The sequence below is a fragment of the Vipera ursinii genome (genome assembly GCF_947247035.1).
Source record: "Vipera ursinii genome assembly, chromosome: 10".
NCBI lineage: Eukaryota > Metazoa > Chordata > Lepidosauria > Squamata > Viperidae > Vipera > Vipera ursinii.
The window spans coordinates 8,340,250-8,355,378 of record NC_139520.1 but is presented as its reverse complement, the minus strand read 5'-3'; the positions used below and the strand labels follow the sequence as shown (position 1 = coordinate 8,355,378).

Below are 15,129 nucleotides of genomic sequence, written 5' to 3'. Positions count from 1 at the left end.
TGTCCTGAGGAGAAAGCAAGAGGCCAAAAAATGGCCCAGAAGCGGCGGCTGCGGAACAGCGGCGGGCAGGATCCCCCGTCGAAGTGAGTTGGGCGTGAGCAGCAACGGGAGGAAGGACTGCCACGAATCCCGAGATGGCTGGCGCCTTTTCTTTCCTGTACTGTCCGTCTGTGTGTGTATGTTTCGTTCGTGTGTTCTCGTCCTCACAACGACCCTGCGAGGTCGGCCTGCGCCGGCACGGAGAGTAAAGCGGCGAGGGTGGGTTGCTTCTTTCTACGTGGGGTGACTTTCTCTCCAGCTGTCGTGTGTGGGAGAGAGACGTGGAAATGCAGGGGGCAGGACCTGGGTTAGCAGAAGGGCCCTGCGTGGATGGGAGACCACCAGGAAATCCCAGGCTTGACGGGGATGCTGAACGATGTTCTGAGAGGAGGCAGTGAAAAATAGAATAATAACTTTATTGTCATTTTGAATGTACGCTAATCGGCATACATTAAAAAGAAATAAACTTTGTAAAAGAAATTAATCCCAAAATTGAAATTGTGCTCACCTCATTATATCAAGAAAACTATTGCCTATCAATATCTTAAAATTACTGTTGAGTTCTACAATTGTGTTCTTGTAGTGTAAATAGAAACGTACATACTGTGCTGTGATATTTGTAATGGTATAGATGTCTTTTATTAGTCTTGCTTTCGATACAGGTATGTGTCTTCAAGTTGTCTTGAATATATCAATTTAGGATGAGATGTCCAGAGTCCTTGTTGTGAAAGTCCCATACAGCACAAGACTTGCCACTTGTTATGGACCTTTTTTCTATTTTCATTGTCCACTCTCTGCACTGTACTGTATAGAATTAAAATGCAATTCTTTGAAGAACAAAATTCCTATCTTCATTTTGGAGGGTCTTCATCATGGATGAAACAGTAGCGGAATATATTAGAAGAACTGTGCTGCGAATACCACGTTCAGAAACATCAAAAATGCTGGCTTCGTGGGGCTTTCTGTCCGAGACTCAACTTCAGTCTTTAAAAATTCATCATTTTAAGGAAAACTTGTCTCAGGCAGTTGTTGAACTTTGTGAGGTAAGAGCAAAGTACAAATACTTTTATGTCATCTCTTTGAAAAATATATTAATATATATTATAACAAAGCTTCCCTTTTTATTATGATAAAGATGTAATTATCTGGAAAATACGGAATTGCATATGTTTACAGCTGCTCTTAATAAGATTATGTTCATAGGACACACTGAGCAGTTATCCTCATTTTAACCTAATGTTTATGCAAAGTCATCCTAAGTTAGTCATTTAGTCTGAACTGATAGAGTGGATAAAAACAATTTTCCTGAAGTAGACAGGTAATATATAACAATCTTTTGAAGTCCATAAAATAATGTAAAGTGGAACCTCATTTTTAAAGACTAATTGCAATGAGTGTATTCTTAATGTTTGCAACATAGATTGTGAGTGTACATTATTTCAGTGTCATTCACATAATGTCTAATACAATTCTGATTCATTTCACTCAAAAATTTATTAGATTGAGACAAGTTCAGTGACATTCCTCTGTTCTATGTTTAACTGGTTTAATGTCTTATAATATTCAATATTGTTCCAATCTCAATAATATTGTATTAATATAATTGTAATATTGTTCATAACTCTTTGTCTTAAAGGAGAACCAGGCAACTATCAAAGATGCAGCAGAGTTAGACTTAATTTGTAAGTAGAATCTTTAGTTTAAAGAGAGAGAGAGGGGAAGAGTAAACAGTTGTGTGTTTTTTTCTTTAGTCTAAATCAATTATATTATAAACTAAGTTCATTTGATGGGATTGATATGTATCTTTTCTGTGATACAATTTTAAAAGCAGTTTTTCTTTTTTAAAAAAATACAAGATTATTGTTTTCACTGCACAATATTCCATTGTAAATGTAATGTTTTGGAAGAAGATGGAAGGGACTTCTCCAATCCATAGTTGGTAATTAAATTAATCAAACAATCCCCCCAAAATTGTTACTGCAATTTAAAATCTAAATTCTTAATAGAAAAAAGAATGATTGTTCTACTTACATCACTTATTTATTCAGAGATAATGCATTGAGGTTTGCTTAGTCCCATATAATAATAGGATTTCAAGTTATTTGATACTGGCATTTTATATAGTTCATAGTCTGAATATGAATTTTTAGCTAACTAAGGAGATAGTTCCCTTGGGTTTAATTTTGATTTGTAGCTTGTTCACTTTTTAAAAAAAAAACCTGCATCATCTCTAATAATCTTGCGACCTGAAAACACATACTTTAATCTTCTGTTGGATGTTACAAAACTTATTTATAAGGAAGTTATAGTTAGTTATAGTTATAGTTTATTTGATTTATATACCGCCCTTCTCCTTGGTAGGGACTCAGGGCGGTTCACAGGGCATATATGGACTGTAACGAGTAAAGAATATAAATTAGCTCCCATTAATGTGAAAATTAGCTAAATGTTAAAAATAGTAATACTGATATTTCTGAAATTCCTTTTATTGGGAGAGGGCTTTTTCACGATACCCTTGGAATTTTTATTAAGTTACTATATTATTAAATTAGTAGCCGCTCAGTTTGTGATGGTTTTTTTTTTTTAGACAACTACACCTATCAAGACAAAAAGAACTGGATTGCTTACCAAATGACTAGAAAAGGTAAGTACTCACAACTTACCTTTAGTTATTCTAAAAATAATTGACACAGTTTGAATATATGTTTTGAATTAATATAGTAGCACTCTTTCCATTATGTTATTTTGAAACCTTCACAGTTAGAACAATTAGAGATATTTTCTTAACTGAAATAATCACATTATCATTAGTATGTTTGATTCATTAACCTTTTATTCTTTAGTTAAATTGATATGAAATGACTTAAATGCTAAAAAATGGAGTGAATGTCCTTCATTTACACGTATAGCTTCCTTTTAGTGATTTCTATTGCTCCTGAGAACCAATGTGGTCTCAGGTTTTGGTTTAGAATTAGGAAGACAGGTTTCAAATTCATCTTCAGCCAGTCACATACATATAGTCCTCATCGTATGGTCACAACTGAGCCCAAAATTTCATTTTTCATACTAAGTGAGACAGTTGTTAAGTGAGTTTTCCCCATTTTACGACCTCTCTTGCCACAGTTGAGCTAGTAACAGGATTGTTAAGTGATTCTGGCTTCCCCTTTGATTTTGCTTGTCAGAAAGTCACAAGAGATGATCACATGACTCTGGGACACTGCAGCCATCATAAATACGAACTAATTGCCAAGTGTCTGTATTTTGATCACGTGACCATGGGGATGCTGCAATGGTTGCATGAAAAATGATCATAAGTCACTTTCCAATGCTGTTGTAACATTGAACACTCACTAAATGAATGTTATAAGTCGAGGACTGTTAGTACTCTCAGTCCAACTTACTTCACAGGTTTTGGGAAGATACAATGGATACTTTTTCCCAAAGTTTTTAGAAAACTAACTTCTGGGAAATAAGGGAATATAAATCAAATAAATATACGGTATATTATGATATTAAACTGTGGAAAAAATGCATTAGCCAAAAGAAAATGTGAGTTAAAAACCACCTAAAATCAGACACTTTTTCCTATTAATAAAACTGCCTAGAGGCTTGTGTTTAGTCTTACGGCCAAAGGATAAAAGAAGCTTGTGCTGCAGTTGCCTTGCTATTAATCCCACTTGTATTGATATATTTCAGTTGTGGTGGCTTGCTTGTTCTAAAGCAGGGGTCCCCAAGCCTCGGACTGTAGCCCACTACTGCATTGTGAACCGTTTGGAACCAAGCCACAGAAGCGGCAGGCAGGCATCCGGGCACATCCCCACTTGTATGGCCAGCTGCCAAGCGCATGCTCATGTGCTTCATTTGCAAGGGTGCGTGTGGCCATCACCACGTAAATGGAGCTGTGCAAGCGCTTGCTGGCCACTCAACATGGAACCATCTCCTCTCTCTTCCCCCCCCCCCCCCCCCGCTGGTCCGCAAAGCCAAAAACCTTGGGGAACTCAGTTCTAAAGCAAAATCAGTTGTTTGATACTTCAAAGATTGAAATATTAGCTATGTCATCCATCAATATTGACAGTTTTGGAGGCCCGTCAGAAATGTGCAGTGATCTAAAACATCTAGAAATCATCAAGTTGGTGAAAGTTGATTTGTATAAACATGAATGTTCAGTGTAAAAGTAACTTGACCTTATTTTGTATAAAATATGTGTGTGTGTTAAACGAAACCCATTTTAACATCTTTTATTATTTGCAGATAGTGAAGATTCGGTTATTTTTAGCTGGGCAAATTTCAAAAAGAAATTTAGATACACTCTGCTATCTGTTTTGAAAAATGTAAGAATAATTCATGAAAGTATTTACTCTCTAAATTTTAAGAGATTATACTTAACCTATTCTACTAAATCATTTAAGTGTAAAACAATTTGAAATTAAAAACACCTTTGTTTTTATTTAGGAGTGATTCTTCTGAACTGGCTATTCCACTTGATCATGATATTCAGAAGCTAATCACCTATGAAATGTAGCATACCGTATATACTTGAGTATAAGCCGAATTTTTCAGCCCACTTTTTGGGCTGAAAAAATCCACTTCGGCTTATACTCCAGTCAACAAAAAAAAAGAACTTACCGAGGACTTGCGCGCGGCCGAGCTACTTTGCCTGACGCTGCTGGGGTCGCCCGGGCGCCTCTGCTCGCCCTCAGCAGCACCTGGCCCGGAATCACATGGGAAACAAGCCCGGCAGAGGAGCCGGAGCGGCGAGCAGAGGCGCCCGGCCCAGATCCTGCAAGGCCCGGCCGAGACACGCCCCCAGCAGCGGAGCTGCTCCGGCTCCTCTGCCGGGCTTGTTTTGCATGTGAGCTACTTTGCCTGACGCTGAGAAGACCCGCTTGGGCACTCGGGTTGGTGTCAGTCTCCGCAGGCCCTTCTCGTTTCCAGGAACGTCAAGCGCGCTTGGCTCCCCACCCCCACGGCAGGGCAGGGCAGGGCAGAGACTTGCTCGCCCTTCTGACGGCCCTGAAGAGAAACGAAGGGCTTGCAAACTCCCCGCGAGAAGCTGGGCGAAGCGCGCGGCTGGGCGAGTGTGTGCCTGCGCACGTATTTACGAAAGAAACGCTCCGAGAGTTCTTCTTTCTCCGCCCCCTTGGGGGGAACTCTAGCGACTGCTGTAGCCGCGCTTCTCTTCTCGGCTCCGAAAATAGGGATTTCTACTCTCTCTCTCTCTCCCCTCCCCACCCCGCATTCTCCTGCCTCTTCGATTGCGACAATAAAAGGGCGAAGGGTGCGCTGGTTTCTTCCTCCTTCCTCCCCCCCTCCCCTCCCCTCCCCGATTGTCAGGTGAGGCAGCTGGAGGTCTGGCCGGGAGATTGTAGCCGTTTTGAAACGCCGCGGCTTGAAACGCCCGATCAGCTGATTTTCGGGTGGAAGAGCCGCAGCTTGAATCTGTTTGCATCTGCCTGAATTAGACCAAAACGGCCTGAATTTGACCAGAGTTGCTTTGTAATGGCTGGAGGAACTGCAGAGGAGGTCTTGCTGGGAGATTGTGGCCGTTTTGAAACGCCGCGGCTTGAAACGCCCGATCAGCTGATTTTCGGGGCGGAAAGAGCCACGGCTTGAATCTGCTTGTATTTGTTTGAACTTAACCAGAAACGGCACGTAATGGCTGGAGGAACTGCGGAGGGAGTGAATGCTCTTCTTTCTCCGCCCCCTTGGGGGGAACTCTAGCGACTGCTGTAGCCGCGCTTCTCTTCTCGGCTCCAAAAATAGGGATTTCTACTCTCTCTCTCTCTCTCTCTCTCCCCTCCCCACCCCGCATTCTCCTGCCTCTTCGATTGCGACAATAAAAGGGCGAAGGGTGCGCTGGTTTCTTCCTCCTTCCTCCCCCCCTCCCCTCCCCTCCCCGATTGTCAGGTGAGGCAGCTGGAGGTCTGGCCGGGAGATTGTAGCCGTTTTGAAACGCCGCGGCTTGAAACGCCCGATCAGCTGATTTTCGGGTGGAAGAGCCGCGGCTTGAATCTGTTTGCATCTGCCTGAATTAGACCAAAACGGCCTGAATTTGACCAGAGTTGCTTTGTAATGGCTGGAGGAACTGCAGAGGAGGTCTTGCTGGGAGATTGTGGCCGTTTTGAAACGCCGCGGCTTGAAACGCCCGATCAGCTGATTTTCGGGGCGGAAAGAGCCACGGCTTGAATCTGCTTGTATTTGTTTGAACTTAACCAGAAACGGCTCGTAATGGCTGGAGGAACTGCAGAGGGAGTGAATGCTCTTCTTTCTCCGCCCCCTTGGGGGGAACTCTAGCGACTGCTGTAGCCGCGCTTCTCTTCTCGGCTCCGAAAATAGGGATTTCTACTCTCTCTCTCTCTCTCTCTCCCCTCCCCACCCCGCATTCTCCTGCCTCTTCGATTGCGACAATAAAAGGGCGAAGGGTGCGCTGGTTTCTTCCTCCCCCCCTCCCCTCCCCTCCCCGATTGTCAGGTGAGGCAGCTGGAGGTCTGGCCGGGAGATTGTGGCCGTTTTGAAACGCCGCGGCTTGAAACGCCCGATCAGCTGATTTTCGGGGCGGAAAGAGCCACGGCTTGAATCTGCTTGTATTTGTTTGAACTTAACCAGAAACGGCTCGTAATGGCTGGAGGAACTGCGGAGGGAGTGAATGCTCCAGCCTGGAATATTTGGAAAGGCTGGGGGAACCGGATGAACTGCAGCTTAAGCGACTGTTGCCGGAGGAGCCATGGCTTGAAACGCCCCAGTTTTGGGGCAGCGTTTGCTTGTTCCGGGTAGAAAAAAAGCTGTCGACCCCGGCATCTTTTGCGGGGATTTCCCATTTCCCGTTGCGAAACCAGCCGAGCCCAAGTCCACCCTTTCTTTTTTTTCCACGGCACGCTCGGTGCCTTTCCCACGATCGTGTCTCCTTCAGATCTTACGCAAGCTCCCTCGATTTCCTGGCGTGTGTGTGTGTGTGTGTGTGTGTTTCTTTCTTATTCCTCCCTTCTCTGGTGGTTGGAAAGGCGTGTGACGTGCTTCGACAACAACTCTGCTGGCTCTCTCGGTGGGAACCTCCCATCCTCTATATACCCCCATTTCGGCTGCTTCGCAAACTGCTTCCTCCACCCCACCCCACCTCACCCCTCCCCGCAAAAGATGCCGGGTCGACAGCGTTTTTTCTACCCGGAACAAGCAAACACGCAGACAACCCTGCACTATTCAGCTCAGTGAAGTCACGCTTGGTTAAAAAACAGATTTAATAATAATAATAAGAAGAAGAAGAAGTTGGGCTGATCAAATGTTTCAATAATGACTGAAGGAGAGCTGCTTGTACCTTGGTCTTTGTGCTGGTGTCTTGACATGCCAGTGTTTTTATTTATTCCATTTATTCCATTTGATCAGCCCAAAGTAAAAAAAAAAAAACCCCAAAGACAAGGTCTAGTTTCACGGCGATGAGCAACCGGAGTGCCAATCAATTAGTTAACAGACTTCATCAGTTCCAAAATCAAGATCACACCGGCAAGCTTTGTCAGTTGTCACTCGTGGCAGTACAAATACACTAGTACGAAAAGCTGCCGTTCACTTTCGGGTGGAGGAAAAAAAAACACAACAACACCGCATGCTTTCCGCCCCGAAAATCAGCTGATCGGGCATTTCAAGCCGTTTCAAGCGTGACTTCACTGAGCTGAATAGTGCAGGGTTGCCTGCGTGTTTGCTTGTTCCGGGTAGAAAAAACGCTGTCGACCCCGGCATCTTTTGCGGGGAGGGGTGAGGTGGGGTGGGGGGGGGGGAGGAAGCAGTTTGCGAAGCAGCCGAATTGGGGGTGTCAAGCCCTACGGGGACCAGGGGAGCACTTCCAACAATGCCCGCGCAGCACCGAAGGCCCATTGGCACCCGCACCCCCCAACTGTTCGGTGGGCGAACGCCAGACCCGCTGCCGCACTTACAGCTGATCGGCAGCCGGAGGAGATTGCGAGCGGCTGCGGAGGTTCCGCGGCCGCATCAACAGCTGATCGGCGGCCGGAGGAGATTGTGGACGGGCGCAGAGGGTCCGCTTCAGCACAGACAGCTGATCGGCGGCTGAAGGAGACTGCGAGCGGCTGCGGAGGTTCCGCGCCGGCACAAACAGCTAAGGGGCAGCCGGGGACATCTACCGGTGGTCACGCAGCGGAATCAACTGAGCGGCAGCTAGAAACAGCCGCCGACGGTCGCACGGGCCTCACGGGACTTTTCGGGTCCGATGGCGGCTTGGAGAGTGTGGGTGGCTGCTTCGCAGACCTTGCATAACCGCCAGGTCTGCGAAGCAGCCACCCACACTCTCCAAGCCGCCATCGGACCCGAAAAGTCCCGTGAGGCCCGTGCGACCGTCGGCGGCTGTTTCTAGCTGCCGCTCAGTTGATCGCGCTGCGTGACCACCGGTAGACGTCCCCGGCTGCCCCTTAGCTGTTTGTGCCGGCGCGGAACCTCCGCAGCCGCTCGCAGTCTCCTTCAGCCGCCGATCAGCTGTCTGTGCTGACGCGGAACCTCCGCAGCCGCTCGCAATCTCCTCCGGCCGCCGATCAGCTGTAAGTGCGGCAGCGGGTCTGGCGTTCGCCCGCCGAACAGTTGGGGGGGTGCGGGCGCCAATGGGCCTTCGGTGCTGCGCGGGCATTGTTGGAAGTGCTCCCCTGGTCCCCGTAGGGCTTGACACCCCCATTTCGGCTGCTTCGCAAACTGCTTCCTCCACCCCACCCCACCCCACCTCACCCCTCCCCGCAAAAGATGCCGGGGTCGACAGCGTTTTTTCTACCCGGAACAAGCAAACGCTGCCCCAAAACTGGGGCGTTTCAAGCCATGGCTCCTCCGGCAACAGTCGCTTAAGCTGCAGTTCATCCGGTTTCCCCAGCCTTTCCAAATATTCCAGGCTGGAGCATTCACTCCCTCCGCAGTTCCTCCAGCCATTACGAGCCGTTTCTGGTTAAGTTCAAACAAATACAAGCAGATTCAAGCCGTGGCTCTTTCCGCCCCGAAAATCAGCTGATCGGGCGTTTCAAGCCGCGGCGTTTCAAAACGGCCACAATCTCCCAGCAAGACCTCCTCTGCAGTTCCTCCAGCCATTACAAAGCAACTCTGGTCAAATTCAGGCCGTTTTGGTCTAATTCAGGCAGATGCAAACAGATTCAAGCCGCGGCTCTTCCACCCGAAAATCAGCTGATCGGGCGTTTCAAGCCGCGGCGTTTCAAAACGGCTACAATCTCCCGGCCAGACCTCCAGCTGCCTCACCTGACAATCGGGGAGGGGAGGGGAGGGGGGGAGGAAGGAGGAAGAAACCAGCGCACCCTTCGCCCTTTTATTGTCGCAATCGAAGAGGCAGGAGAATGCGGGGTGGGGAGGGGAGAGAGAGAGAGAGAGAGAGTAGAAATCCCTATTTTTGGAGCCGAGAAGAGAAGCGCGGCTACAGCAGTCGCTAGAGTTCCCCCCAAGGGGGCGGAAAAAGAAGAACTCTCGGAGCGTTTCTTTCGTAAATACGTGCGCAGGCACACACTCGCCCAGCCGCGCGCTTCACCCAGCTTCTCGCGGGGAGTTTGCAAGCCCTTCGTTTCTCTTCAGGGCCGTCAGAAGGGCGAGCAAGTCTCTGCCCTGCCCTGCCCTGCCGTGGGGGTGGGGAGCCAAGCGCGCTTGACGTTCCTGGAAACGAGAAGGGCCTGCAGAGACTGACACCAACCCGAGTGCCCAAGCGGGTCTTCTCAGCGTCAGGCAAAGTAGCTCACATGCAAAACAAGCCCGGCAGAGGAGCCGGAGCAGCTCCGCTGCTGGGGGCGTGTCTCGGCCGGGCCTTGCAGGATCTGGGCCGGGCGCCTCTGCTCGCCGCTCCGGCTCCTCTGCCGGGCTTGTTTCGCGTGCGAGCTACTTTGCCGGCCGCTGCTGAGGGAAGATCTCTGGAGAGGAGCATAAGGTGAGCTGCTGCATTTCCCAGCCTCGGCTTATACTCGAGTCACCAACTTTTCCCATTTTTGGGGGGTAAAATTGGGGGTCTCGGCTTATATTCGAGTCGGCTTATACTCAAGTATATACGGTATATCATTCTGTATGTGATCTAAAATAACTGATATTGTAAAAATAATTTAACTGTTCACTATAACTACATTAGTTGGACGAGTTGGCTTAGCATTTCTGCTTAAACAGTTGCATAAGACATAAACAGGAGTTTATTATTTAAACTAAAAGCAAACCCACTATGGCTTTGTGTTCTATGTAAGCTAGGCTGTTGTGTTTGTTTTGTCTGTAATGCACATGTGAGAAACAGTTATGTCTTATTTACTTTTGCAATATTTTACTATGGTTTAAACAAACCACTGTAATTTTTCCTTTCTCTTTACATCAGACCACTATCAGCTTTAAAGAATATGAAGACAACGCAGTATGGATTCGAATTGCATGGGGAACACTGTATACAAGGCCTAATCAATACAAGCCAACCTATGTAGTTTACCATTCACAAACCCCTTACGTCTTTATATCCAATTCTAGACTTAAGAGTAATACATCTTTGCTTTTTCAGGTAAATGTGCTTTGCATTTATCTTGATTTTCTTTCAGGTCATTTTTTGATGCAACAAGAATCAATTGATATTTTGGTTTTCTGAACTAACGTATAATGTATACATGCTTAAATATAATAATTGTAAATTGGGGAGTTGGGAAGAACAATACCTTTCAGTTTCAATTAAAAATTGCCTCCATTTTCATTTCAAGGCCCTGTTGGCTGCTACCAGTTACAAAGACATCCATGAAATGGGTCTCCGAAGCCATTGCTTAGACTCTCTTAAAGTTATTTTGCTTAAAAGATTTTGCCAGGTGAGCTTTTTCTCTATTCTAAGACAAAAGTTGGGTTTTTGTTTTGTTTTAGGATTGTTTCTAAGCTTTCCAATATGGTGAATGTGGCTTCAAAGAGATCACATTGCATTTCCACAAAGCTGGACAGTAACCCAACAAGGTAAATTTTAACCCTGTGGATGGAATTAAAGTTTCACCTTTTGCTTTTTGAAAAATCCTTCAAGTCTCAATCAGTAGCATAACAATATATTAAATGTTTATACTGCTATTATTCCAATTTTAGTAACTGATGCACATTATTTTTTAGTTTTAGCTAGCAGCAGAGCACATGTACAACTTCATATGTTATTCTTGAAGAGGGAATTCCAACATGTATGTGCAATGGAGAGCCACGTGTACTCCCTTGTTTCTACCTTCTCAACTTCTGCCCTGCTGCTAGTTAAAAAGTTTTTAGTGGTTACTATAAGTATTTAGCAAAATGCATAATTTTTTTTCCTAAATTTAGAATTATATGTATCTGGAATAAGATTGAGAACTGAGAAAAAAAGTGGATTTTCAGATAACAAAACCAATGAGTGTAAGGCCACTCTATGGGTCTTGCACATTTTGAAATTCCATATTTGGTCATGAGGTACAGAGATTAATGTATAAACTAACTCACACATTTCCTTTTTAAAAAAAGAAAATTGCTGCACGTAGTTTTTTTTAAAAAAAATATTTCTAAAAATCACTCGTACAAGAAAATGTTCCAACTTAACATTTTGGAATTATTTTTCTGTTCCTTATTTATGTTTTAAAACTTTCAGACATATCTCCCTCGACCTCTACAAGAAAAAAACAGTGCCCTGGAAAACGGTATTTAAGCTAACTTGTTAATTTATTTTAAATCAAAATGATTTCTTTAAATTAGAGGTTGATGGACCATGCTCTGTGAACGGTCATCCCTGTGGAACTGCCCTGGCCCCTACTAAGCGTGTATCTTATATGTCTAACCAAGGGGGGGGGGGTCAGTTTTCCCATGGGCTGATTTCTTAACATTTTGGCATGTGGGAGCAAATGGAATGTAAAGTAATATTGCAGTTTATTCTATACATGCTTTCAGTACATTGACATGTTTTTAACTTTTTTCCAGTTGATCCAAGGATAATTCTTGAAGATAAACTTGAAAAGGAGAGAATTCAGAAAGTTAATCAGGAATCTTTTGGTGATGGCCCTCAACCAAAGTTGGAATGTGCAAAATACAAGGTTAATTTCTGCTTTACATAGACATTGGCAATGTTTATTTTAGCCTATTGTTTTAAATCACTACTGGGCCTATCTCAGGTTTGCTCCGGCCTCACATGACATCGCACATATCGGAGCAGTTTTGCCATTGCCGGCAATGGGGTGGGTGTGGCTTCCGGATGATGCATCTGGCCCACGGGCCAGCAGTTTTGACACCCTTGCACTACAGTGTGAAATCTTCGTCAATGAAGATTATGGGCCGTAATCTGCACCAGTCTTTCTCAACCTCGACAGCTTGAAGATGTATGGACTTCAACTCCCAGAATTCCCCAGCCAGTGAGGTTGAGAGACACTGATCTACAAGCTGACAGTGTAAATTGTTTTATATATGTCTTGATCTTTTAATATAATCAATAACAATGCTGAATAAATTAGTGTATTTAAAGTTCTGCTTGTTTTAGGTTGTATATTAGAACTAGATATTTCTTCCACTAGAGGGCACCCTTTGATTTTTTTCATGTGCATATTTCTTAAGTTATATTTAATATTGTAATAATAAATTGTTCTTGAATAAAATAGTTGCAGCACATAAAATGAACTCTGAATAGATGCCAAGAAACCTTTGTTAATCAAATTAACTTTGCAATTATTGTTTTGAAGAAAAAAATGTAATTTTGGGGAATGTTGACAAGATTTATGTAAGAATAATACATTTTAAAATGACTTTATAATGAAGCGGTTAAGATATTTGAACTGGATCAGGTCAGGAAAATTGAGGTTCACGTTCCCCTTTTATCATAGAAATTACAGGTGATTTTAGGGTCTTTTTTTGTGCATCCTAATTCACAAGATTGCTATTGGGATCCAACTGAGATAACAAAATATGTTAGGCTGTCTAGCATGTCGGGCCAAAGATGAAGGGAAGTACATTTAGGGAATTATGGCATAAATATGATTTATTATATTGTTTGTTAGATATATATCTCTCTCAAAGGCTATTTCTGTGGGGATTTTCCTGCATTTTATCCAATCGTATGAATTAGTTTTGGCTTAGAAAAGGGCTGGCCCAAAGTCATCCAGTGACTTTTCATGGCTAGACAAGGATTCTGATGTGAATCTCCCTGGTCTAGGCCAGAACCATAACAGTCATACCACACTGATCTATTTACAGTTCCTGGGTTTTTTTTGTTGTTATCAATTACAGCTTGAAACCATGCTTAAAAGTGAAGAAATAAGCATCTTGAATACTGATGAGCCATTTAGATGTACGATCAAGTTTTCTAGTCCTCATCTTCTAGAAGCCCTTAAGTCTCTAGGGCCTTCTGGTAAGTATTGCAATTATGTTAGAACCTAAAAGCCACTATTATATAATATTTTTACAGAATAAAAACTGCCTATAAAACCAGTGATTCATAGGCCTTTCCATAATGATGGAAACTATTCATTTGAGTTCCTTGCCAACCAAATTAAACTCTATTTTAAAAACTAGTGTGGGGGTGGCTGGGCTCATCTTAATTACGGTACGCATCTGATGAAATAAACTTACCATATTCAAATGCAGATATTTGAATTCTGTAATGGTTCATTCTAATATAAATTAATAAGGGAAAAGTCCATTTTAAGCTGCTCACTACCTTAGCCTCTTTCTAAATTTCCAATGTGAATGAGCAACTTTGATGCTTGCAGAATCTATTCTCCTGGATGGAGATCATATGTGAGTTCTTCTATTTTTATTTTGCATCTTGCCAAAATCTCACGAGACTTAAACAACTTTTAGGCAAGAAAGCATGGTAGCTGAAAATGTCACGTTGCCAACCCTTGCGTGAAACAGATTTTGACGCCAAACTGTTGTGTCATGCTGTTACATATGGATTTATGCAATGTTATTAAAAGACACCGAATTTCTGAACTGCCAGGTTTACTTACACAGATATAAATTATCATATTATTGATTTTTATGTATTTTTTTATACTAGGAATAGCAGATGCCCCTCTTTCACCACTACTCACCTGCATCACTCGAAAAGGCAGGAATTATTTTAAAGTCAAAGAGAAAAAAGATGATCTTTCACAAACCAATAATACCTTTCAGGTAAGTTAAAGAATAAACATTTCTTTGCTGAGACACATATGGACTCCCCGCTCCCAAGCTCTGCATCTTTCACATCACTGTATGGCTTGCAGAAAAATATACTTTATAAGTTGGAAGGATAAGACACTCCCGGCGTTATAACCAGTAAACTCTTCATACACATCCCACGTTCTTCTGACGCAAACCATACAAGAAAGGTTTTTACGATACTGGTGAAAAAGAAATTGAATAATTCACAGCATTATGTTTGTGAGATTTTGTAAACAATTATCAGAGAAGGTTTGTGTATTCTTACCATGTAATTAATAAAAACACCAATGCAAATTTTACCAATGCCCAATCACTATTGTCTAATTAAAAATGAAATGTTAATCTGTTGTATATAATCTAGTTATTTTAATTGCTTGCTTTGGAGAGGTTGCTGTGAAGACAGAATGCACTCTGTACAAACATTGACAATAAATGTTCAATTATACTAAATTGAATTTTAAACATAAACTTTTAGTGAATCACGTATATTTTTAATAGTATGGCTTTTTATATGTACTTGGATGTCCATGAATATAAGTCATATACTGCAGAAGACTGTTAACAAATGTCAGGGTTCTTTTTAACAATGCAGATAACTATTTTAAGAGGTTTTTTTCTTCTCATACTTTGTAAACATAAATAAAGCTATACAATTAGTTTCATTGTATTACTGTTACTTTATTCCAAGTTTATCCTGCTGCTTGAGCTCAGTGTAGCTTATCAGTTTTGCCTTAACCATCATTTAATCTGTAGTTGCAAATATTACACTAAATCAAATTGTTCCATGGTTTATTATATTGTGCAAGCCCCTTCTTACTCAAAGATTATTTGAACTTAATTGAATGCAACATCTGAAAAATTAGTCAAATGTATTATAAACTACTGGGCTTTTTTGTTATTCTCTGAAATGGCAATAGTCAAGCTTGGCTTGAAATGTTAGCGTATAAACAT

The 15,129-nt window shown here is 43.0% G+C and overlaps 1 protein-coding gene across 1 annotated transcript; it reads left to right on the top strand.

The window, feature by feature from the left end:
• On the top strand, positions 1-14,803 carry CENPN (centromere protein N). The gene is made up of 11 exons (XM_083370866.1): positions 1-83; positions 902-1,082; positions 1,676-1,721; positions 2,627-2,683; positions 4,291-4,370; positions 10,382-10,558; positions 10,752-10,853; positions 11,639-11,687; positions 11,965-12,077; positions 13,261-13,381; positions 14,033-14,803. Exons 1-11 carry the CDS (start codon positions 31-33, stop codon positions 14,155-14,157), a joined length of 1,104 nt encoding a protein of 367 aa, XP_083226992.1. The 5' UTR covers positions 1-30; the 3' UTR covers positions 14,158-14,803.
• The last annotated feature ends 326 nt before the right edge of the window (positions 14,804-15,129 follow it).